This window comes from Aaosphaeria arxii (assembly GCF_010015735.1).
Source record: "Aaosphaeria arxii CBS 175.79 unplaced genomic scaffold BU24scaffold_1, whole genome shotgun sequence".
NCBI lineage: Eukaryota > Fungi > Ascomycota > Dothideomycetes > Pleosporales > Aaosphaeria > Aaosphaeria arxii.
In genome coordinates, this window is record NW_022983474.1 from 4,908,015 (window position 1) to 4,929,729 (window position 21,715).

The 21,715-nt window shown below is 48.6% G+C and overlaps 10 protein-coding genes across 10 annotated transcripts; 3 read left to right on the forward strand and 7 right to left on the reverse strand.

The window, feature by feature from the left end:
• Positions 1-154: 154 nt before the first annotated feature.
• BU24DRAFT_430555 (kinase-like protein) lies at positions 155-1,064 on the reverse strand (the record flags this gene model as incomplete). The annotated part of the gene is made up of 5 exons (XM_033529821.1): positions 155-183; positions 221-316; positions 365-416; positions 452-841; positions 1,005-1,064. The coding sequence occupies 5 exons, from the start codon at positions 1,062-1,064 to the stop codon at positions 155-157; spliced, it is 627 nt and encodes a 208-aa protein (XP_033390480.1).
• Positions 1,065-1,848: 784 nt separating this feature from the next.
• On the reverse strand, positions 1,849-2,883 carry BU24DRAFT_417801 (uncharacterized protein). Its single transcript, XM_033526811.1, has one exon. The coding sequence runs from the start codon at positions 2,735-2,737 to the stop codon at positions 2,249-2,251; it is 489 nt and encodes a 162-aa protein (XP_033390481.1). The 5' UTR covers positions 2,738-2,883; the 3' UTR covers positions 1,849-2,248.
• A 697-nt stretch (positions 2,884-3,580) lies between these two features.
• BU24DRAFT_488419 (uncharacterized protein) lies at positions 3,581-4,675 on the forward strand (the record flags this gene model as incomplete). Its single annotated transcript, XM_033533546.1, has 2 exons — positions 3,581-4,030; positions 4,151-4,675. The coding sequence occupies exons 1-2, from the start codon at positions 3,659-3,661 to the stop codon at positions 4,673-4,675; spliced, it is 897 nt and encodes a 298-aa protein (XP_033390482.1). The 5' UTR covers positions 3,581-3,658.
• Positions 4,676-5,331: 656 nt separating this feature from the next.
• On the forward strand, positions 5,332-10,042 carry BU24DRAFT_384629 (WD40 repeat-like protein). The gene is made up of 2 exons (XM_033524849.1): positions 5,332-7,764; positions 7,818-10,042. Exons 1-2 carry the CDS (start codon positions 5,500-5,502, stop codon positions 9,894-9,896), a joined length of 4,344 nt encoding a protein of 1,447 aa, XP_033390483.1. The 5' UTR covers positions 5,332-5,499; the 3' UTR covers positions 9,897-10,042.
• Positions 10,043-10,115: 73 nt separating this feature from the next.
• Positions 10,116-11,978, reverse strand: BU24DRAFT_38761 (uncharacterized protein). The gene is made up of 3 exons (XM_033524972.1): positions 11,589-11,978; positions 10,964-11,342; positions 10,116-10,894 (listed from the first exon to the last, which is right to left on the reverse strand). Exons 1-3 carry the CDS (start codon positions 11,707-11,709, stop codon positions 10,336-10,338), a joined length of 1,059 nt encoding a protein of 352 aa, XP_033390484.1. The 5' UTR covers positions 11,710-11,978; the 3' UTR covers positions 10,116-10,335.
• A 589-nt stretch (positions 11,979-12,567) lies between these two features.
• Positions 12,568-14,497, reverse strand: BU24DRAFT_38728 (kinase-like protein). Its single transcript, XM_033524961.1, has 5 exons — positions 14,065-14,497; positions 13,694-14,001; positions 13,426-13,638; positions 13,252-13,370; positions 12,568-13,203 (listed from the first exon to the last, which is right to left on the reverse strand). Exons 1-5 carry the CDS (start codon positions 14,355-14,357, stop codon positions 12,724-12,726), a joined length of 1,413 nt encoding a protein of 470 aa, XP_033390485.1. The 5' UTR covers positions 14,358-14,497; the 3' UTR covers positions 12,568-12,723.
• A 931-nt stretch (positions 14,498-15,428) lies between these two features.
• On the reverse strand, positions 15,429-16,453 carry BU24DRAFT_38793 (uncharacterized protein). Its single transcript, XM_033524990.1, has 2 exons — positions 15,596-16,453; positions 15,429-15,539 (listed from the first exon to the last, which is right to left on the reverse strand). Exons 1-2 carry the CDS (start codon positions 16,371-16,373, stop codon positions 15,454-15,456), a joined length of 864 nt encoding a protein of 287 aa, XP_033390486.1. The 5' UTR covers positions 16,374-16,453; the 3' UTR covers positions 15,429-15,453.
• A 491-nt stretch (positions 16,454-16,944) lies between these two features.
• BU24DRAFT_417807 (ThrRS/AlaRS common domain-containing protein) lies at positions 16,945-18,874 on the forward strand. The gene has a single exon (XM_033526812.1). It carries the CDS (start codon positions 17,390-17,392, stop codon positions 18,710-18,712), a length of 1,323 nt encoding a protein of 440 aa, XP_033390487.1. The 5' UTR covers positions 16,945-17,389; the 3' UTR covers positions 18,713-18,874.
• BU24DRAFT_38812 (glycoside hydrolase family 16 protein) lies at positions 18,806-20,443 on the reverse strand. The gene is made up of 5 exons (XM_033525002.1): positions 20,039-20,443; positions 19,969-19,984; positions 19,270-19,913; positions 19,080-19,199; positions 18,806-19,031 (listed from the first exon to the last, which is right to left on the reverse strand). Exons 1-5 carry the CDS (start codon positions 20,225-20,227, stop codon positions 18,990-18,992), a joined length of 1,011 nt encoding a protein of 336 aa, XP_033390488.1. The 5' UTR covers positions 20,228-20,443; the 3' UTR covers positions 18,806-18,989.
• A 1,101-nt stretch (positions 20,444-21,544) lies between these two features.
• Positions 21,545-21,704, reverse strand: BU24DRAFT_417808 (uncharacterized protein; the record flags this gene model as incomplete). The annotated part of the gene is made up of 1 exon (XM_033526813.1): positions 21,545-21,704. A coding segment is annotated over one exon (160 nt), but the record flags the coding sequence as incomplete, so codon positions are not given.
• Positions 21,705-21,715: the final 11 nt, after the last annotated feature.

Below are 21,715 nucleotides of genomic sequence, written 5' to 3' on the forward strand. Positions count from 1 at the left end.
ACTAATATGGAAAACACTGATGCACAGAATAGTTCAACCTCGCCACATTCAAACCGTTCGGAGACAGAGATATGAGCAGGAATGTGATCGTAACTGGGTCCTCTCAGCTGCTTGGTGAATGCGCGCAGTGTCCGCCTCCAACCGGCCAGGTAAGTCAGAGGAAGACATTGACGACGGACATTGCTGACATGCGTCATTAAAGTGATCTCCAGCGCCTTACCCAGCCTAACATCAGTCAGGATGAATGGAACCAAAAGTGATTGATAGCTGAAATGAGTGTAGAAACGGGATGGGCGTGGCTCTTTAATGGTAGCAACTATTATGAACGATCACCGTTGCAGCTTAGCCAAAGCATTCAACGCACCCTCTAATTGTACTTCTCGAAGGGCCTCTTCTGCGGTTGCATAACTTTGCCCCTAACATCTCATAATGGTATGTCTAAGGCAGAGACAGATTCTAGATCAGGATAGCGACCTTCACAGAAAGCAACAGATACTTCGTGATCAGGTAGATCTTTGTATGGCTTCGAACCAGTCATTATCTCGTAAAGAGTAGAACCGAGGGCAAAGAGTTCAGTCTTCGTTGAGATATCTTTGTTAGGAAGTTCATGACTAGTCTCATAACAGACGAGTGAGGGAAGATCATCAATGGCTGAGCCGGCGAAATTACCAAGCTTCACATCGAGGTTGTCATTAAGGAAAACATTGTTGCACGATATATCGCCATGTAACACGTTCCTTGAGTGGATGAACCGCACGGCATCGAAAAGTTGTTTATCCCAACGAAGCCTGATAGAAAGTGGAACCTGTTTCGATCTTGCAACGTATTGCCTAACAGATGTCTGGCTCGCAAATTGCAAGATAATAGCATTCCAATACGCCAAAATATCCAATGATGCCGCTGTGGCCGCAACCAAGACGTTGATAGATGAGCTGCTCTAGTTCCAGAAAGCGCAACTCTGACGGCCCAAAGAACTTGATGACGGTATCAAGACGCGCAACAACCGCCGTAACGCCTGCGCCAACCAGAACCTTGCCGTCTAGACTAAGAGGCCATTGTATCATAGACTCTTGCAGCTTCCTTTGCGATGTCTCTGATGGAGTTGACTAGCGATCGCTCGAAATGATGATCTAGGACCTGGTACAATTGTTTTGAAGAAGCGGAATGAAGGTCAGCCTTTCGCTAAGTTGGTATTCATTGCTGGATGTAGTGGTTCCTGGTCCCATTTGAGTACATCATTATTATTGAGTACCTATTATGATGCACGATGTACGAGGTAGTAAAGTTTCCCCGCAGTACGAGCAGCTCAATCGGGCGGCAGTCGACCCTATGGAATAGTCGCCGCGTAGTCAAACACCTACTGGCTTCTGGGCGTCTATCAACATTTGTCGTCACTTTTTCTCATCTTCATCCTCAACGTTGACAATCTGATCAATGTTCATTTGACCTAAGATTGTCACTGCAATCAGGATATTATAAGGAGCCCTAGATATCTACATCTACAGTCTATCAAGAGTCGTATACGAAAAGTCTCGTGCCCCCACTTGCGGGGCAGTATGCTTCCTTTACTTCTATGGCGCCAGAGAGAAACCTCGCAAACTCTAAATATCTATATAAGCCAGTTGTTCGAAGGATTTAAACGTGTTTCTCCTTGAAAGTGTCCCTAAACACTAGCATGCCTAAACAACAGAAGTCGAGAGCGAGTCACGGCTAATTGAACGAATCACATAGAGATGAAGAGATCGGATTGGAGGGTTCGCGTATGCTGAAGAGTCCAACCGGGCAAATGCACTGAGTGCTAGTTGACATAGATTTGAGTATCTTAAGGAGTCTTCAATTGCTTCAGTGCTCGCGAGGCGGGAAGACAGGCAGAGATGTACTAATAAATCTGTTAGACCTTTTGTATACAGCACTACTTCTCTTGAGCGATGTCTGAAAACTATCTCTTCTAATGCAAGACCTGAGCTAGAACTCATTGATAATCCTTTTCTCTAGAGACTCGAGCGCACTTAAGGGGTCGTCTATTCTTACTTCGCGCTACGAGTAGATGTAAGCATGAATGCATTACAATGGCAGCACTTTCATCAGGCTAATTGGTAGTATGAACATGGTGTACAGATTTCGCGCCTTCATACTCGATCAATACACAATACCTACTTCGGAGAAACAAAACATAGATATGGAATCCCTTCAACCCTTCTTTTCCCTGCTGTTTGTAGGGAGTATGGAGTAGTATCCGAGTCTACAGCTAGACCCACAACAGCATCGAGCCGATGGCAGCGATGATCACCGCCGCCACTCCGTGTCCAAGCCCCGCCTTCTTTGCCTCTGCCCCAACCTCCCCACCAACTTTGTCTCCAAATCGATTGACAAGCAGCGCATCACCAACACCGATCACTGTACCAAGTAGCATGCTCAACCCCAGACATCTCCTTGCCACGCTCTCCGCAACACTTCCCTTAACCTGCCTCTGCCAGAATGCGGTCAGTCCAAGAGTGCCCAATGAACCTCCGATGTTTCGGATCCCATAGACATGAACGAGCGCCGTTGTCAGCGGGTCGTTGTCGGTGCTAGGGTTTGCAGCAATAGGCTTCTGCAGGCCAAATGGACGGATGGCGTCGATTGGTTTGGATGAGAAAAGAGCATTTGCGCCTGTTACAACGCCAGTCAGGCCCAGGAGGGTAGTCAAGGTGGGGAGGATAGAAGAGACGGCGGGGGAAGTTGATTGATTGGACATGGTTTGATACTCGTTGACTTTGTGATTGCGTCTGAAGTGTTGTGTGAAATGGGAGATGTTTTTACTCTGAGTTGAAGGAGAGAAGACAGAGAGAAAGCAGGCAGAAAATAGATAGAATAGTTACATACTTAGGTAGTGTATCTAAGATGCAAATAGGACATAGGACAGGACACTACCGCCCCGGATTTTGGTTGCCGGATGGTCCGGATGGTGATTGCTAGACTCTTTTGGGTAACCCGTTGGCTGGAGAGATCGATCAACCCAAAAGCAAACCACGCACGATGGGATAAGTCCTTGATCTATCGTATTAAGCATGCATCTTAGCTAGATAGAAGAGAGGTACGTTGTACAGAGGGTTGGCACGTCGGGCTGGCCCCCTGCTGTCCACAACAGCGCCTTTGCAAGGTTTGTCGCGAGCATTTAAGGTTGTTTACTGGCTACAATACACTCTTACATAGACACTTTAGGTATAGAATACACATGAAGTTAGCAGGTGGCCAGCCCGACGTGCCAACCCTCTGTACATAAACCTAGGCCATATTGATACTAAGATGTAAGCATAATCTTTAGCTCAGGTAAGTTTGCATCTTAGTATACTATTAACATACCCGTAGGATAGAGAAGGATATTGTCAAATTTCAAAACCCTTCTCATTCTGTGTATTTCAATAATAGGAAGTTGCTCTGCAAATAGAAACGCGTAGCAGGGATATAGAAACGACCTTAAAAAGGGTATTTTGTGTTCTATCAGGACTGTTGAGAATAAGTGCTAAAGTAGCTTAGTGCTTCGACCAAATCTTGGATATTTTAAGGAAAGATGTTCAGTAAGTTCTTTGTTGTGCATTCAGAGGTGCATCACCCATCAGGAGGCACTTTTTCGTTCTCTCTCGTTGCCGCAGAAAAGCCCCTCTCTGCAGTCCATATGGATTATAAGTCTCCTAATGCTTTCTTCATTAATGAGGTGCTTGCTCGACGTCTAGAGTATCGAAAACGTCGACAAGAAACCAACCTATTTCCTCCACGTGGGAGACCGATCCTCGAACAGATGTCAGAATCAGACTCGGGCCCTGTCCCCTCCGAAACCTTCTGGATTGAGGATGGAACGCCATTTGGCCAGTGTGTTCGTATCTACGATGTTCCCGGTACGCTTTCTGGGGAAATACTCCGCCTTCGTCAACCTATGCCACAATACGATGGTCATTTTCAGGTTCATGGCGACGATATCACACCCCTGGATTCCTCAATTCCACTTCCCGAAGACGAGTACATCGACGACTCCGAAGACACTAGTGAGGTTCTTAAAACCCTTCCGGTTGTAGAAGTTGACCCCTCGAAACGTTTCACAAAAAAAGCAAAATACTAGAGTGAGGTTACAAATCTCTTGCGGTGCCAATGCAACTCATGTCCTGGCAAGCCCTTGTCGACTCGGATCATCCAGCTCCTGGGCAAGTCTACCTCTGGAGAGCTCGTTTTCGAAAAATACCTCACAAGATACAAAGTAGGCCGATTCTGTTCGATCGCCATCTACAAGCGCTGGGTTCTAGACATCATTGAAGCTCTGAAGTGTCTGCATTCTATAGGAATCATCCACAAGGATCTTCGCGTCGATAACCTTCTCTGGTCTGTCGATGGCCAGCGTGCCATTGTCTGCGATCTAGAGAGTCGCTGGGGCCAACGACAAGCGCCGGAAGTTTCTCAGAATAGGGGATTAGATGCTGGATGGACGGCAAAATCGGATATCTACGATCTTGGTGACTGTATTAAGGGTATGGTCTATAATAACGCACCTATTACGCGGCAAGTTGAATGGCCAGTTCCGCCGCCGTTTGAGAGCATTGTAGAAGCTTGTATGCGAACGAACCCCAAGGATCGTCCGACTCTCGATGAGTTGCAAGTACTGGTCGAAGCAATTGACGATGGAGACGAAGTTCAATCTTAGAATCTTTTTGGTCTTAGACAAAGAATCCCAGCCAAAAGGGATATAGATCAAGCTTAACAGCAGTCACGTCTCTATATCTACTATGTACTACTCTGACAAAACACATCTACTCAGTTAATGGCACATGGAACTTTACATTATTTTGATTCAATTTGATTTGCATATTTTTCTCTCAGTCCGTGTAAGTTCATCAGAGAAGGAAGAGACTGGAGCTATAGCTAGAAAACTATAACTAGAAAACGCCTTTATCAAAGAAAGATTGGGCATGCTAAGGAAGCAAGCAGTAGCAGGGAAAGGGTGGTATTGTTCCAACGAATGATGTTGTCCACAAACAGACAGAAAGCAAGACAGAAAAAAGAAGAAGAAGAAATATATATCCTACACAGGCTACAAAGTATAATAGAAGGAGAGAGGATAAATGCAGCAGTAGAAAGGCAGATGCATGTCAGGGTACTTGTAGTAGTTTCTATGCCTACAACGTTACAGTTCCTACCCTATCTACCCAACGTGCCAACCTACCTATTACCTACCTATCTAGTGTCACGGCTGATCACAGCGGTCCCCTAACCGGATCCGGCCTAGTGCGAAGGGGTGCCAAGGAGCCATAGCCGCTGGAAGTACCTATTTCGGGGTTTGCTAACATACAACGTTGAAACATCGACACGGGAACCCCTCAACCCTTCTGTTCGCATGAAAACCTAGTTCTCCTTGTTCTGCTTGGATATAAACGTTGCTTGTGTTCCTCTTGCTTTTCTCAGCTTGATGCCTCTCCCATCCCATCGCCCTCGTTCCTTGTTCCTGGGCCTGTTTATGTGCACACAATTATGCGTCTTTTAGAATGCGTAGGCGATGAGTTTACTCTAAAAGATTTCAGGAGTTCCGATATCATCCCTCCTTATGCGATACTTTCACATACCTGGATACCCAATGAGGAGGTCACCTTGCAAGAATTGCAGAACAGTACCAGGAAGAGGAAGAGGACTATTAAGAGCGGGTTTGAAAAGCTCGAGTTCTGCAGACAGCAAGCAAAAAACGATGGCCTGCAATACTACTGGGTGGACACTTGTTGCATCGACAAGACAGACAAGGCCGAACTCTCATATGCGATCAATTCCATGTTCCGCTGGTACCAAGACGCAGCACGATGCTATGTTTATTTGCCAGACGTTTCCAGTCCTCTCCAAAATTCTAGCGCTGATTCTAGCTCAACGCCATGGGAACCTGACTTCCAGAAAAGCAAGTGGTTTACTCGGGGCTGGACACTCCAAGAGCTACTAGCCCCTGACTCAGTTGAGTTTTTCTCCCGTGAAGGCAGGAGATTAGGCGATAAAGGATCGTTGATGCATCAAATACGTAGAATAACTGGAATACCCAAAGCAGCGCTACAAGGTGCCCCCCTGACCCAGTTTACGGTCGATGAACGTTTGTCATGGATAGAGACACGTCAGACGACCTTCGAAGAGGATAGAGCATACTCGTTGATAGGAATAGTCAATGTCAATGTTCCTCCAATCTATGGCGAAGGGCTCACAAGCGCGTTCAAGCGGCTCATGGACGAGGTCCGCAAGAGGGATGGGTGTATTCACGACCTCCGCGCCACTGATCCCCGCGACGACAAGAAGCGCATTGAAGACACTAAGGGTGGCTTATTGCAAGATTCGTACCGCTGGGTTTTTGAGAATAGTGAATTCAAACAATGGCGTGACAGCAAGGAGAGCCAGCTACTTTGGATCAAAGGGGACCCTGGCAAGGGCAAGACAATGCTTCTTTGTGGCATCCTTGATGATCTGAGGAATCAGTCGCTGGCTAAGAAAGATCTTCTATCGTACTTCTTCTGCCAGGCCACAGATGCGCGAATTAACAACGCCACAGCTGTGCTACGGGGATTGCTGTACCTGCTTGTTGATCAACAACCTTCGCTTGTTGCGCATATTCGGAAGAAACACGACCACGCGGGCAAGGCGCTTTTTGAGGACGCGAACGCTTGGACTGCCATGTCTGAGATTTTTGCAAGTGTCTTACAGGACCCAAACTTGGCCATCAAGTACCTGGCCGTCGATGCGCTCGATGAGTGTGTTGTGGGTCTACCGAAACTGTTAGACTTTATTGTTGAGCAATCTTCAGCATCGCCTCGTGTCAAATGGATTGTATCAAGTCGCAATTGGCCGGACATTGAGGAGCGACTAGCAAAGGCGGGTGGGCGAGCAAGACTGAGTTTGGAGCTAAATGCAGACTCCGTCTCTGCTGCCGTCGACATCTTCATCCAGCAAAAGGTAGTCCAATTAGCACGGGACAAGAAATATGACAAAAAAACGACACAAGCCGTTCACCATCATTTAACGTCGAATGCAAAAGGGACGTTCCTTTGGGTTGCATTGGTGTACCAAAACCTTCGAGATGTTCCGAAACGCCATGTGATGAAAAGATTAAGCGCCTTTCCGCCTGGTCTTGACACACTTTATGAGCAGATGATACAGCAAATAAACAGCTCGGACGATGCAGATGTTTGTAAAGAAATCTTGGCCCTCGCTGCTACCGTGTATCGTCCTACTACTCTCGCGGAGCTGGTTGCACTTACCGAACAGCTCGAGGATGTTGCAGACGATCATGAGGCAATACAAGAGATCATTGGCCACTGCGGATCGTTTCTCACGCTACGAGAGAATACCGTCTACTTTGTGCATCAGTCCGCCAAAGACTTTCTGCTGGCACAGGCGCGTGGTCATATCTTCCCGTCAGGGCAGGAAGACATTCACCACGTACTCTTTTCAAAATCACTAGAAGCCATGTCCACCACACTAAAAAGAGATATGTACAACTTGCGTGCACCCGGATATCTCATCGACCAGGTAGAACCTCCAGAGCCAGATCCGCTAGCATCGTCACGCTACTCGTGCATATACTGGATTGATCACCTTTGTAGCTGGCAGGACATCTCACCTGCTGCCGATCGAGCAGCTATTCAGATTGGAGGCAGTGTTTACGAGTTTCTGAAACAGAAATATCTTTACTGGCTAGAGGCTCTAAGTCTTTGCAAAAGCATGCCAAAGGGACTAGTGCTGATGGCAAAACTTGAGAGGTTGATTTATGTAAGACTTTGATGAGCGCTTCTCTTACGGCAGAAGCATACTGATTTATCTAGAATCGAACGGACCCCCTCTCTGCCGTGCTTTTAGTAGTTAAAGACGCGCGCCGATTCATCATGACCCACAAAGGGGCAATAGAGAATGCACCTCTTCAGACGTATGTGTCAGCACTCGTATTCAGCCCGAGTGAAAGTTTGATCAGGAAATTATCTAAACACGAAAATCCTGGATGGCTTTCAATAAAGCCAGCAGTGGCAGAGAACTGGGGACCTTGTTTGCAGACACTCGAGGGACACACCGGCTATGTCACTTCAGTAGCCGTATCTCACAATTTGGTAGCATCTGGGTCCAACGATGGCACAATTAAGATCTGGGAGGTCAGTAGCGGCGAGTGCCTGCAGACGCTCAAGGGCAACAGCGGTCTTATCCTCTCAATAGCCTTCTCTCACGGCTTGATCGCGTCGGTGTCAGCCGCCGATAGCACAGTTAAGATCTGGAAAGCTAGCAGCGGGGAATGCCTGCAGACGCTCAAGGGCCACAGCGATGATGTCTTATCAGTAGCCTTCTCTGATAACTTGATCGCGTCGGGGTCAAATGATGGCACCATCAAGACCTGGGAAGCTACCAGTGGCGAGTGTCTGCGGACATTAATTGACCACAACGGACCTGTCCACGCACTAGCCTTCTCTCACAATTTGATTGCATCGAAGTCAGGCTATAGCAAGATTAAAATCTGGGAGACTAACAGTGGCAAATGCCTACATACGCTCAGGGACGACTTCACTCCTGTCTCCTCGGTAGCCTTCTCACACTGCTCGACCTATATCGCGGCAGGGTCAGAAAATGGCATAATCGTTATCTGGGAGACAAGCAGTGGCAAGTGCCTACAGATGCTCAAGGGCCACGACGATTATATCAGCTCAGTAGCCTTCTCACACTGCTCAACCTATATAGTGTCGGGGTTAGAAAGTGGCTCAGTTGGGATCTGGGAGGCAAGAAGTGGCACGTGCATACAGACGCTCAAGGGCCATGGCGATGATGTCTTATCAGTAGCCTTCTCCCAGAACTTAGACTATATAGCGTCGGGATCAGCTGATAGTACGATCAAGATCTGGGAAATCAGAGGCATCCGCAACGACAGCGTCAGCCACAACAGCAGCAAGTGCTTGCAGACGCTCACGGACCACAGAAGAGTGGTCCTTTCAATAGCCTTCTCTCACGACTCAGCCTATATAGCCTCAGGGTCAGGGTCCGGCGATTGTACGATCAAGATCTGGGAGGTTGGCAGCAGCAGGTGCCTGCAAACGCTTGAGGGCCACAGCTCTTCTGTTGGGTCGATAGTGTTCTCTCACGACTCAGCCTACATCGCATCGGGGTCAGACGATAACACGGTTAAGGTCTGGAAATTTAATAGCAGCAGCAGCGATTGCGTGCAGACGCTCGAGGGTCATATCAACACGATCTATTCATTAGCTTTCTCCCATGACTCAGCTTATATAGCGTCAGGGTCATCCGATGGCAGGATCAAGATCTGGGAGGTTGGCAACAGCAGCAACGATTGCGTGCTGACGATCAAGACCCGCAAAATTGTTAGCTCACTAGCTTTCTCGCACAACTCGGCCTATATAGCGTCGGGGTTATTTGATGGCACGATCAAGATCTGGGAGGTTGGCAGCAGCAGTGACGATTGTACGCAGACTCTCAACGGCCATAGCGGATGTGTTGAGTCGGTAGCCTTCTCGCACAACTCGGCCTATTTAGTATCGGGGTCACTTGATAAGACAGTCAAGGTCTGGGATGCTAGCAGCGGCGAGTGCCTGCAGACGCTCGAGATTGACCAATATTTGTATCCCATATCATTCAACTCTACCGGTGACCGACTTCGCCCCGACATTGGCGATCTTGTCATTGGTAGTTCGACATCTCCAAGCCGGACAACGGCTATCACAAAGCTTCAACCTGGTAAGCCCCGGTGCATCGGACTGAGTCCAGACAAGAAATGGATAACATACAAGTCGGAGAGGATACTGTGGCTACCCACAGAGTATCGCCCGTGGATATGTGATGTGTCTGGAAAAGTTATTGCAATGGGTACTAGGGAAGGGAGAGTGTGGACATGTGAGGTTGATCTTTGACAGGCAGCTTTGTTACTGCGGTGTAGCAGTACATGGGCATTGGATTCTCCAGTCTAGTCTTTCTCTCTTCGTCTTGGAACATGTTTCAATCTCATTTTCAGGAGGAATTTGGGTTCGGAGACACCTTCCTACGTGATTGAAGTCGCAGTTATATTTTTGAAACTTCCGTTGATAATCAACTGTATAACGACTTTATTGCGAAAACATGCAATGCCTTCTTGCTCTCGTATAAACCTACAATAACGGCAGCCTGCCAGAACTGCATCACAAAATTATATACAAATGAAATCCGCGCATCGACGCGAGAGAATAAAATGACACAGACCGCAACCCAACCAACATTATCACAATCCCCAAATGCCCAAAATTCAACACACCGGGTATATCACCAACCAACCCCAAACGCCCCCTCTCCCTCCCCATCATCCAGAAAAGAAAATCAAGCACCCTCATCCTCCTCATCTCCAACCGTTCTGGGAACAAGTATCCCCCTCAAGATACACCTCTGTCCATTCTCCGGGCACACATTCTGCCTATTCAACTGCTTATCCGCCGGCCCCGTCGGCCCACTACTAAACTTCGCCTGGCCAAACAGCTTAACCTGCCTCTTATCACTCGTCGGATACTCCTGGTCTCCCCAGCGGCCCTTGAAACCCAAGTACTTCACCGGGGTGCCGGAGTTGCCGTCGTACGGCGTGAACGAGCCGTCCGCGGCGTTAAACTTGTAGTAGTACGCCGCGAGCATGGGGTCCCAGAAGACGCCGGCGTCCGTCTTGTCTTCGAGGACGCCGCCGGGGAGGTTGAAGTTCGGGATCGTGTGGTCGTGCTTTCCGGGGATGGCGTAGATGGCGTGGGAGCCAGAGGCGGAGTAGGCGATGGGGCGGTCGCCGTTGTTGTGCTTTTGGGTCACGGAGTAGCTGAAGGCTTGCCCGTTCGCGTGCTGGGAGTACCAGACGTGTTGTGGGACGCCGTTCTTGAAGCGGATCATGTTGTGTTCCCTGTGAACATGTGTGTTAGTTTTGTCCGGGTGTTGGGGGATTTGAGAGGGGAAGGGGATATCGACTTACCAGTCTCCAACATGGTTTCCAAAGTTCAGTTGCGGGAGTCCAAGTACAGTCCCACCATAATTATACGCGTAGAAGTGGAAGTAAAAAGCATCCACGTTCCCATCTCCCTTGTCGTTGACGATAACGGCAGCCGTAACAGCATTATTAGTCTTGCCATTGGAGTCCGGCCTGACTCCCTTGATCCACTCAGGGTCCTTGGTCACATCGTCCTTGGAGGTAAGGAAAGCATCTCCGGTGACTTGGTCGAGATTGTTCAGGTCTAGGGGGTTTGGAACCCCAGGAACGTCTTGGAATTGCACTTTGGGGATTGAGTGGGCGAGTTGGGCGGAGATGTCCGAAGGGAAGTATTTCTCTTGGGAGTGGAGGTAGACGACGGGTGCTGTTTGGTATGTTAGCGGACTGATATTGTGGGGCTTTTTTTCGAAATGTTGAAGAAAATTATAATTTCCGTTTCCGGAGTGTTATTGAGCGCTGATAGTAAAGTTTTACTAGTCGTTCGGAGTTTACAAGGCATAAAGTTGCGTTTAGGGTCAAGTTCGATCACCACGAGCTTTTCCCCAATTCGGTCATGAAATGTAGAACAACGAAAAGGGTAGACGAAACAATATCTTGCATAGTTACATACCATATTTCATGACATAGTCAGGAACTCCAGCGGGAGCTTGTCGTTTCTCCATCTTGATCGTTGGGAGGGCAGACACAGTCGCCAGCAGCGCTGCAAAGGAGAAGAAGTCGTGGAGCAACATAACGAACGACGATATATCTTTTATAACGAGTGAATAGACTGACAGCAACGACGACGACAAACGAATGGACTGGTCACCAGCAGGAATCCCCAAAACACACAGTCACAAGCAACAGCGCAGCAGACCTTTTATACATAAAGATACTCTCGCGCGCGACCTGATCTCCAGCGTGCTTGATAGGGTGGGTGTGGCTACCATGTCTTGCTGGTTAATATAAGACCCCAGCAACGGATCATCCGCATAAAAGCTCACATCGCCCCAAGAAACAGATCCCCCTCTCAGGGTCCCGCAACTTTGCACATTGTGCCGGACATGCGCGACGATTGGTATGTTGCGATTTGGAGGGGTTCATTTGCTGGATCGACTAGTAAGAACGATATTTGGGACCATGGTGGACATCGCATTAATTTCAGGGGACCCATATACACAAGCCACTGGAATAGGGAGGTCATTCGGGAGCGGCAGTGAGGATGGTAAGTGACCTTCCTTTGTCGCTGGGGCGCCAATCTGATTTGTTGCGATGGATGTGGGAGTCGTATTAGCAAGGTGGTGTCTTGGAGCCTTCATTGGGTGTTGGGCGGTAAAAGTCCGAATCCACCCCTGCTACGGGGACGATGGTCAAGCCGTGATTGGCGAGCACCCAGAAGGCGAACTTTTGGGGATCCAGAGAGCATGAATTATTGTACGGATTGGTACAATCATTAAAATCTGGTAAATATTCAGCACTAGCTCTCTGCGAAGTATACGGGATGAAGATTGCAGTCATGTGACCTGCCACCATTTCAATATAAGAAGACGGCTCCACGGATGGTATCTATAATAACGAATGATAAATATACTTACCTAATTTCAAGTCGGCTCAGGTAAAGGATGTCGTGATTATAGTTTCAATGCCCCTGGCGATGAGTAGAGGTCTCCCATGAGATGTCGCGAAAGACAGCAGAAGCGTCCCGTTGCGAATATATCTGGAGAAGAATGAACATATGATAGTTGTCATGAATTGTGTGTGAGTATTTAGCACGCCGACATTTCGTCTCGACTTTCACCTTGAGCCTGACCGTCGCCTTTACATTGCGCAATGGAAACGTCTTCAGCATCGTTATTCTCAAACCAAGGACTGCGCAGCAATTCTGCTGGCGTCCCTCTCGAATGAGCGTCATAGACCAAGATCTTATGCAAAGTTGCACTGATAGAATCCAACTGTTCGTGCGTAAGCTCGCGCGGGGCTTTCTCATAGTCTTCGACTTGGAAGTCATCTTCGCCGCCACAACCTAAGATCGCATCATCATCTTGCTCGTAGGCAAGCCGAAAGTATCGATCGAGCTCAAGAGGATCCACTGAATTTCTCCTCATAATCTCTTTGTCTTCGTCACTCAGGCTGTCTACCCATTCTTTGGGAGCAGTGCCGATACACGATCGGATCTCTTCTATCGAGCTTAGCCGGTCTGCGAGTATGGGACTTATCAAGGCTCTCCCCGTGATAATTTCGAATAACTGTAACATGTGAGTAGTGAGATACTCGCGAGGATGTCAGCTACATACCAAACAGCCGATACTCCACATGTCTACTCCATGATTCAATGGTTGACCGAACAAGGCTTCTGGTGCGCGCACATGGTATGGAGTGTGCACAATGTCAGGTGGGCTATCGTGGAAGAAAGCTGCGAGAATTTAGAAGATGCCGCACATCATGAATACCTGGCTGGTCGTGCTCACCACCGCCTAAATCAATAATCTTGATTTCTGTGGAGCTTCCTGGTAGTTCCCTTGGCCATACCAAATGACGGGGCATTGAAGAATCAAGCACCGGAGCTCCATCAAGGCGCTTGACAGCTCCAGTTTGCGGCACACCAAGATAGGACTTGAGGCGATATTCCGACCAAATAGCCACCTCAGGAGCGGAGAACAGGATGTTTCCTATGTGCAGATCTTCACAAACACATGCATTAGCATAGGTAGCACAGACATCCACGCTTGTCCTCACCTCCATGTGCGACTCCACATTGCCAAAGGTAGTCTAGACCCAAAGCCAACTGAAGGGTCACGCTTCTAGCAATCCTCGCTGGTAAACGGCCTCCGGTCTGTCGTTCTATACGGGCCGGTACGCTTACGCCCATAGGTTCAAACACGAGGCACGTATGCCTCGAACTGACATCGAAACTATCCAGCAGGCGCACCACATGATTCCGACCTGGGTGAGCCAAGTGAGATTTCTGAAGATGTCGCATGATCCGAAGCTCATTACTTGTCACGTCTACATGGCCGAACTTCAAAGCGACGTTGGTACAATTCCTTGAATTCAACACAAATCATTAGCTAGCTCATCGTGTACAGGCAAGCGACAGCAATGTATACCGGGTGTCTCTTGCAAGCCAGACGGTAGCATACCCGCCCCAGCCGAGCTTGTAGATGACTTTGTATCGGCCATCCTTGTAATTCTGTCCTATTTCGATTGGGCAGTACCGACCTGCCGAGTAGCCGTGTGGATCTTCCGCGTCGATCTCGGACAAGTACTCCCATGAACGTTGTGTACGAGCCGGAGCTAGCCTCGCGCCTGTAGACAAGGGAGCGTGGCGTAGCGTAGATGGTGTTCTAACGACATGGATATATAAGAACATCCTGCGGTAACAAGAGGAAAGTCGAAGCATTGGGTCAATAGGATGGCCAATATGTGGGGGAAAGTTGTCGAATGATGCACAAAAGGTTCAAGTTAGAAGACAAGTGCGTGAGCATGTACGGAGTATGTGAGCTCACAGCTATCGATAAGCCACCCAACCGGGCATGCAGGCTTGACGCATATTGCTTTTCTAGGCATCAGTTGTTTGTAAGATTAGAAGAGAAAAAGAAAATATTGTTAATCACTATCGATCATGTGTCCAAAAGAATAACAAGTTAAACACATTTCGATGATGTAAATTTGTGTATAGTCTACTCTTGCAATGCGATGATCATTAACTACAATATTTACTTGCACAAGACGCGTCAATGGGACTGTTGAGCTGTCGAGGCCCTTTTTAAACAAAGGATGGGCCCTGGTGCGGCTGAATCTTTTCAAACAAGGCATGAGTATATTCTACCGATGATAGGGATGGCATGGCCGTAATGCTACCGTGCATCTTGAAGACTGTATGAATGGCTAGAATTGTTAGTATATGATCGAAGATGGGCAAATCATTGGCTGCCTTTTATTGAAGCCGTTACAGAATTTTCATCTGTGAACGTGTTGCATCGGAAATGATAGAGGAAGAAAGGCTTGTTGCAATCAGTACCAGGGCTTCGATGGGTGACTTTGTCGATCACAAGTAGCAATGAGATGCTCTTATGTGGCGAGTGCTGTCTAGTGTATATATGAAATCTGAAATCTGCTCGTATTTGTCCTGGTACGTTGGATGTCGAGCCCAATGGTCCCTTGTTCGCGATGAATCAAGTTGACGTGGTGGGCGGCCATAGCGCACCTATCCTAGGTGGAAAAGCACACGTGGGGCGCTGCAGAATCAGACAGATCAGACGCAGTGACCATCGATGTCTGCAGTGCTATACATGTCTTCTCAAACCGGATGAGTCTCGTTGGAGAGAACTGCCCCAGCTCCTGGTTCTATACAATTTGCCGTGTCGGTTATGGACCATGATACATTCTGAAAGCTTTGGTCTCTGGGTGTACAATCATTCCAGCCTTTTGCTTCATATGTTGTAATAATCTGAGTAATTCCGAGCGCTGCGTGAAGCTTCTGCCATCTCTTTTGTTCAATTAGGAAGTGGGTCAACATCTTCGTAAATCTCTTTCACAGTGACGAAGGGAAATTTCTCCCGTATTCGCTTCCCTAGGTATTCTGATGCAGGTTGTTAGCTTAGCGAAACTCTTGTTTGATGGAGTGCGATGACATACCTATTCCCCATTGTTCTGCAACGCGGTGTCCTACGCATACGACTGTCATACCTAACTTTTTAGCCTCGTCAAGACCGGAATCACGAGGCTGGCCTGTTAGGTAGAGCACATGTTTGCCGGACTGCTGAGCTGTGGGTACCCACTGCTGCTCCTGGGCTATTTCATTGACACGCTGGACTTCGTCTGCATGGAAAGCATTCATGATTGCTATGACGTGTATCTCCTCGGACAGACCCTCCTGCGCGTGCTCTATAGCGCCGAACTCTCGCTCAATGCTGCGCAACAGAAGCCCCAGAATGGCCGATACACTACCGACTATTCCGATGGTGCGATCGGCGTCACCTTTGTAGCCCTGGACACAGACGCTCTCGGCGACATTGATACCCAGTCGGCTGGCCAACACTGTGTTCCACCCTACGGTAAGATACTCATCGAACGAAAGATGACTGGAGAGTACGAGGACGTCATCTCTGATCCATCGTCGTCTGAGATTGAAAGGGCGATGCAGGAAACAGATGGTGTTGTTTTGACGCTGTTCTTCTGGTCCCGGGCGTTTTCCGATCACGCCGGGGCGTCTAACGGCCCGAGGATCGCCTATTGCGTCATACACCTGCGCAGTGGCCGTAACGCTGAGAATAACTTGCTCGACTGGGGCACTGTCAAAATTATAGGAGGGATTACGCGGTACATGGTAGAGAAGAGAGACGTCCTTGGGTTTTGGTGGTAGATGGGACGAGAGGAAGCGTGTGAATTCGGCGTGAGTAGGCGTTCTCGCCATGGCTGGGTTGCCAGTCTAGGCTTTGGTAGGTCCCTCAGAGGCAGCAGTATAAATGTATACGAGTAGCAACGCGACAATGGTATCAAACAACGAGGTAGAAATAATGATGGAGGAAGTTAGACAGCTGTCGCGACGAAGACATTGACGCAATATATATTGATCAGCCCGGCCAGTTCCAAGGAAAGAAAAGGCAGAATGACCAGGTATGTTCCAACTTAGCAATGGAATAGATAGATACCATCAACTGGGAATGGAGGGATGAAGTTTCTAGACTTGTACTCCCGGTGTTAGGCCTGATTTGGCAGTGATGGGAATTGTGCTGCATGTCCCTTGGACCCTTTCGTATCTAAACCTGTCATTCGGCCGAATTATCCTGCCAGTGGCAACGTTGCGTTACTCGTCTGAGGTGGTTGTTGTCTTGTCCCCTATGGCGTTCGATTGGAAGGCCCAAGTGGACAAGTCTTGGTAGGGTCCGCGGATCGGTTCCGACTTGGTGGTAGTGGCATCACGTGATGCAGCTGAGGGAAAACAGGGTCCTCTACGCTTTCTCTTTCCATCCTGTCCTATCCTACTTGGGAGGAGGTTTCTAGAAACATCTCCACTTGCGCCTCTTCAACATATCCACAGAGTCATCATCACACTCAAAATCAAGATCAAGAACCCATTTATCAGTCTTTTTTTCTTTTTCTCTCTTTCTCCTGGGAATCTGCCTCATACCTCATACATACATTGCATCTGGGAACCTTGGCCACGACAGCCACGACAGCGTTTCACTGCAATTCCTTGGAAATCAGGTTTTCCGTTTCCCATTTCCAGCCCATTCGGTTGCTACAGTCTCATTCACCCCTTTAGTTCTACGCAATTCTAATCTGTTTTTTTTTATTGTTCATTCTGACTCGACGTCATCGTCTTACTTTGATGCTCAAGGAATACAATCACATAATTTGTGTCTAACCTATTGAATCTTGCAACGATTCCTATTCGCTGGCAGTCTTTCCCGAGCCATACAAGGTTCCATGGCTGTGGCATCTGGACCCATCATTCCGCGCGTTGTAGGCGCATTATCTTGCCAAGAGGATTCCTACCTGCAGAGGCTCAAGACGGAAGTGGTATCTTGCGTCGAATATCAGCCACCCGCAGAGACGTCGAAGCCGAAATCAAAGAAGTCCTCTAAAACCCCAAGCGAAACCAACTCTACGACTGCCAAAACTTACTTGATAGAGTTTGCCGATTCCGTTCTATTCCCAGAAGGCGGAGGTCAACCAACTGACCATGGCTCAATAACTCCCCTTTCCGGAAGTCCTCATGACACCATTCCCATCGCCAACCTACAGCGCCATGGCCTACGTTGTGTAGCATTCTCTCCGAAACCCCTGGATCCTGGCACCTCCGTCCAACAAGATGTCGACTTCAAGCGCCGATGGGATCTCATGCAGCAGCATACAGGCCAACATCTGTTATCCGCCATCATGGACACCATGGACCTTGAGACTCTGGGCTGGGGGATGGGTGCGGCTGGCGAGATGAACTATGTGGAGATCCCCAGGAAGCCCACAGACGAGGAACTCCGCTCAATCCAGAACCGATGCAACGAGGCCATTCGCGAGAACATGACCATCACCGTGGAAACGCCCGGAAATGTGAAAGCCGATAGTCTACCTGATGACTACGACAAAGACAAGGGCGTGGTGCGCTTCATCAAAATCGGTGATTTGGATTACAACGCCTGTTGCGGTACCCATTTGAAGCAGACCTCACATATCTCGTTAATCCTCCTGCACCACACCCAGCCAATACGAGGAACCAATTGTCGGCTGTTCTTCAGTTGTGGCGATCGAGCTATCAATCTTGCAGCAGAGTCTATCAATTCACTCCGGACCATTGGTGTCTCACTGTCATCCGGCTCCTCCCCCACCGAAGTACAGGGAACAGTACAGAGGTTACAGGAATCTTTGACCGACGCAAAAAGAAAGGAGAAGAAGCTTCTAGTCGAAGTTTCGAAATTTGAAGGTGATCGCATAAAGGCTGATCTGGCCGATGGCAAGCCAGGCTGGTGTCATCGACCCACAGACGGTCTTGACTTCCTGAACTCTGTCGTCATCGAGATCAGAGACGCGCTGGGGGAGAAAGGTGTTGCTATCTTGGTCTCTGGTCAGGAGAAAGAAGTAGGATCGATCATGGTCATCGGCGAAAGTTCTCTCGTAGAACAGAATGCGGCTAAAGTTAAGGAGATTGTCAGCTCCGTGAAAGGAGGTGGCAAAGGATCCAAGTGGCAGGGCAAGGTGACTGAATGGAAGAAGGGTGAGGTTGAAGCTTTACGAAAGGCAGTGCAGGGATAAAACCTTGCGTCTGTTTAACTCTCGATGGCGCATTGTTGGGACAAATGATTTGATTAACGATATAGACAAGAACTATAGATGATTTATATGTACAACGCTCCATCATGCATCCAACTACGGGTATCACAACATTATTGCCAATGTACAATATCCAACTCAGACCACCTGGACTCAACCCTTACGAGAAATTACTTCAGGAGGAACAAATGCGTACAAGAAAAGAAGGTGCCACGAGCTCATGAAGGGAGAAACGAAGCAATGCAATGCCGACATTGAATCAAACACTGTACACCTTCACCGAATTCACCAGCCAGTAGCTCTGTCGACTAGTCAGCATGGACCTTTACAACAATTACCATAAACTTACATCGGCAAACGACTGTGGCTGCGATGCCACATAGGCATTGCAGCTGGGATTGACCTGAGCACAAGAACTCGATCCCCAAACACTGCCAGCCCAATCTCCGCAAAACGTTATATCGAACACCTATGAGCACTCAATTAGCACAGCTGCCTCACCTCCCACCACGCTTTCACCTATCCTGAATCAAACATACCATGTGCATATCCCTAAACTTCCCACCAAAATCGCACCCCGCGAAGTTCGCCGTCGGCGTACCCCAAGTATTCGGATCCGGATTCCCACTCCTAATATTCGCCGGCACATTCTTCGCCGCAAAATACCACACCTTGATCCCGGAGCTCGTCCACAGCGCCGCATACACCCCACCGCCATTCGCATTAAACGCCGTACCATACGACGTCGCCGACGCAGACTCAACCCCACACCCCACAAACCCGCCATTCGCACCACAATCCGCATTCCCTATCCTCCGCCCACTCTCTCCACCGGCGCCTACGCTCGGCACGCACCCGGGCGACGTGTGCAATGTGACTTGGTTGTACGTGTTGAGGTTGACGCCCTCGAGGATGTCGAGTTCGCCCTGGTTGGGCCAGTTGGGGCCGACCATCCAGAAGGCGGGCCACGAGCCGCAGTTGCTGCCGGGAACGTGTGCGAAGTCGGCTATCACGAGGCCGGAGTTGTAGCCGGTTTTGCTCTGCAGGCGTACGCTGTTGCGGCCGGTGCCGGAGGGGTTGAGGACGCTGGTGTGGTCGACGCCCATGTAGACGGCGTTGTTTTGGGTCTTGATGAGCCCGAGGGATTGGGCTTGTGCTTGGTTGACGTAGTTGACGTAGCCGTCTGGGATTGATGTTAGCTGGAGAGTCAAAAGCTGCAATATTAAAAAGGCACTTACGAGTTGGATCCGCAATCTTTTCAACTCTATGTTAGTGAAAAGCACCTATCGTTTGATATGCTATACATACAGCCTGAACATCGAATTTACTCAACCAATTACTAGCATCATACGTATCAATCAGCCCAAACGCTGCAGCAGACACTGTCGTCGTATTTGTCACAGGCACGTTCGACGGGAAATACCCAGGTCCAGCCGGCAGGCCCTTCACGCCAATAATGAGGAGTGCCAACGAGGCAACAGGAACCCGTAGAAACATGATGAACGAAGTGAATAGCCGAATATGAAACAAAAACCGGGTAAAGGTAGTTACACAACTTCAACAAATCTGCACGACATGCGCCTCGTGGGTTCTTATACACATACACTCTATATCAACCACCTCCCTGGGCGAAAAACCCATAACCCTTCCATCCTCCCCTCAACTCTCCAACCCATGACAGGAGAACCCAACCTACCATCTCAAAACCATGTGTCGACCCTTTAGCGCGATGAAGGGCGTTTACGCACCATCGTCACCATTGGATGCTACGTTGAATTGCAAGGCTTGAGACTCGCGACGCACTAACTCTAACCCTCCCATCTACCAATCCAGTAACACATACACCGAAGGTCTATATTCCCTCGGAGGAAATCTAAGGCTGGCGCGGGAGATCACCCAAGCTAGGAAGGAAGTTGGCGGACCGTAGAGGGCTTGTTACATTTGAAGTGAGCGTGCGTTGGACGGATTTGACCTCCTGACGAAGTCTAGACAAATTGGAAAGGGTAGGATAGGGAGGATGTATATACATGCGAATGACCTTGAAGGGTAGGGGGACGTTAGCCTGGGACTAGTTGGCAGGGTGCGTGTGTGGTATAGAGATCTTGGAACGCATCCGAGGGGGTTGAGTGGTGCGATGACCCCTGCGTGGTTCATCAAACTATCATGGGTGGCCACGCTTGTGATGGGGGAGGAGCCGAGATGAGATTTTTTGGACGAAACGTGTCTATGTCCTGTGTAAAATGTGATGAGTGTAAAATTCTTCTGTTGGTGAAGTTCAAGTGGTGGCGAAGGGGACGCTCCTTTCATTATCGTGATAGACAAGACGATGTTGTTATTCGCTGTTCTATGTAAGAGATAAATCAAGTAAACCAGGCACTCGACTATAGAGCGATATTGATATAGGAAAATACAAATACAATTTCAAAGTCAGGAAGTACTACCCCCACATGCTCTAAACTTCAAAGACACTCTTTTCACATAGAGGGTTATACTCTCATATCCCAATCAACTACAATCTCAACACTCCTCAACAGCAACAACACCTTCAAACACCACATCGCGACCCAATATCCTCTCACCAGGCAAAGACGAGCCCAAAGACCATCTTGTGACAAATTATTCCAAATCACACACGCATAGTCCATTCAACAGCTTCAACCAACGTAACAGCGGCTAGTAATCCCTCATATCGCCCTACCTTGTTCCTCAAATACTACATCGCCCTACCTATCTACAACGTCAAGGCAACGTTAGCAGCCGCTTGTAACTATCTGACCGCGAACGCAAGGCTGACATGGGCGTGTGACTGCGCACCTAAGTCTCTTGGGATGAACTCGGGAGGTCTCTTGTATTCGTATGCGCTTCGGGCGGTTTGTTCATTTGGAGGGGAGATGTCAGGATTGTGTAGTTGGAGCATGTGAAAGGTACTATATTCGATGCATGGGTTGGATGGTACGCGCCGTGATATTGCCATAATTTCTAGAG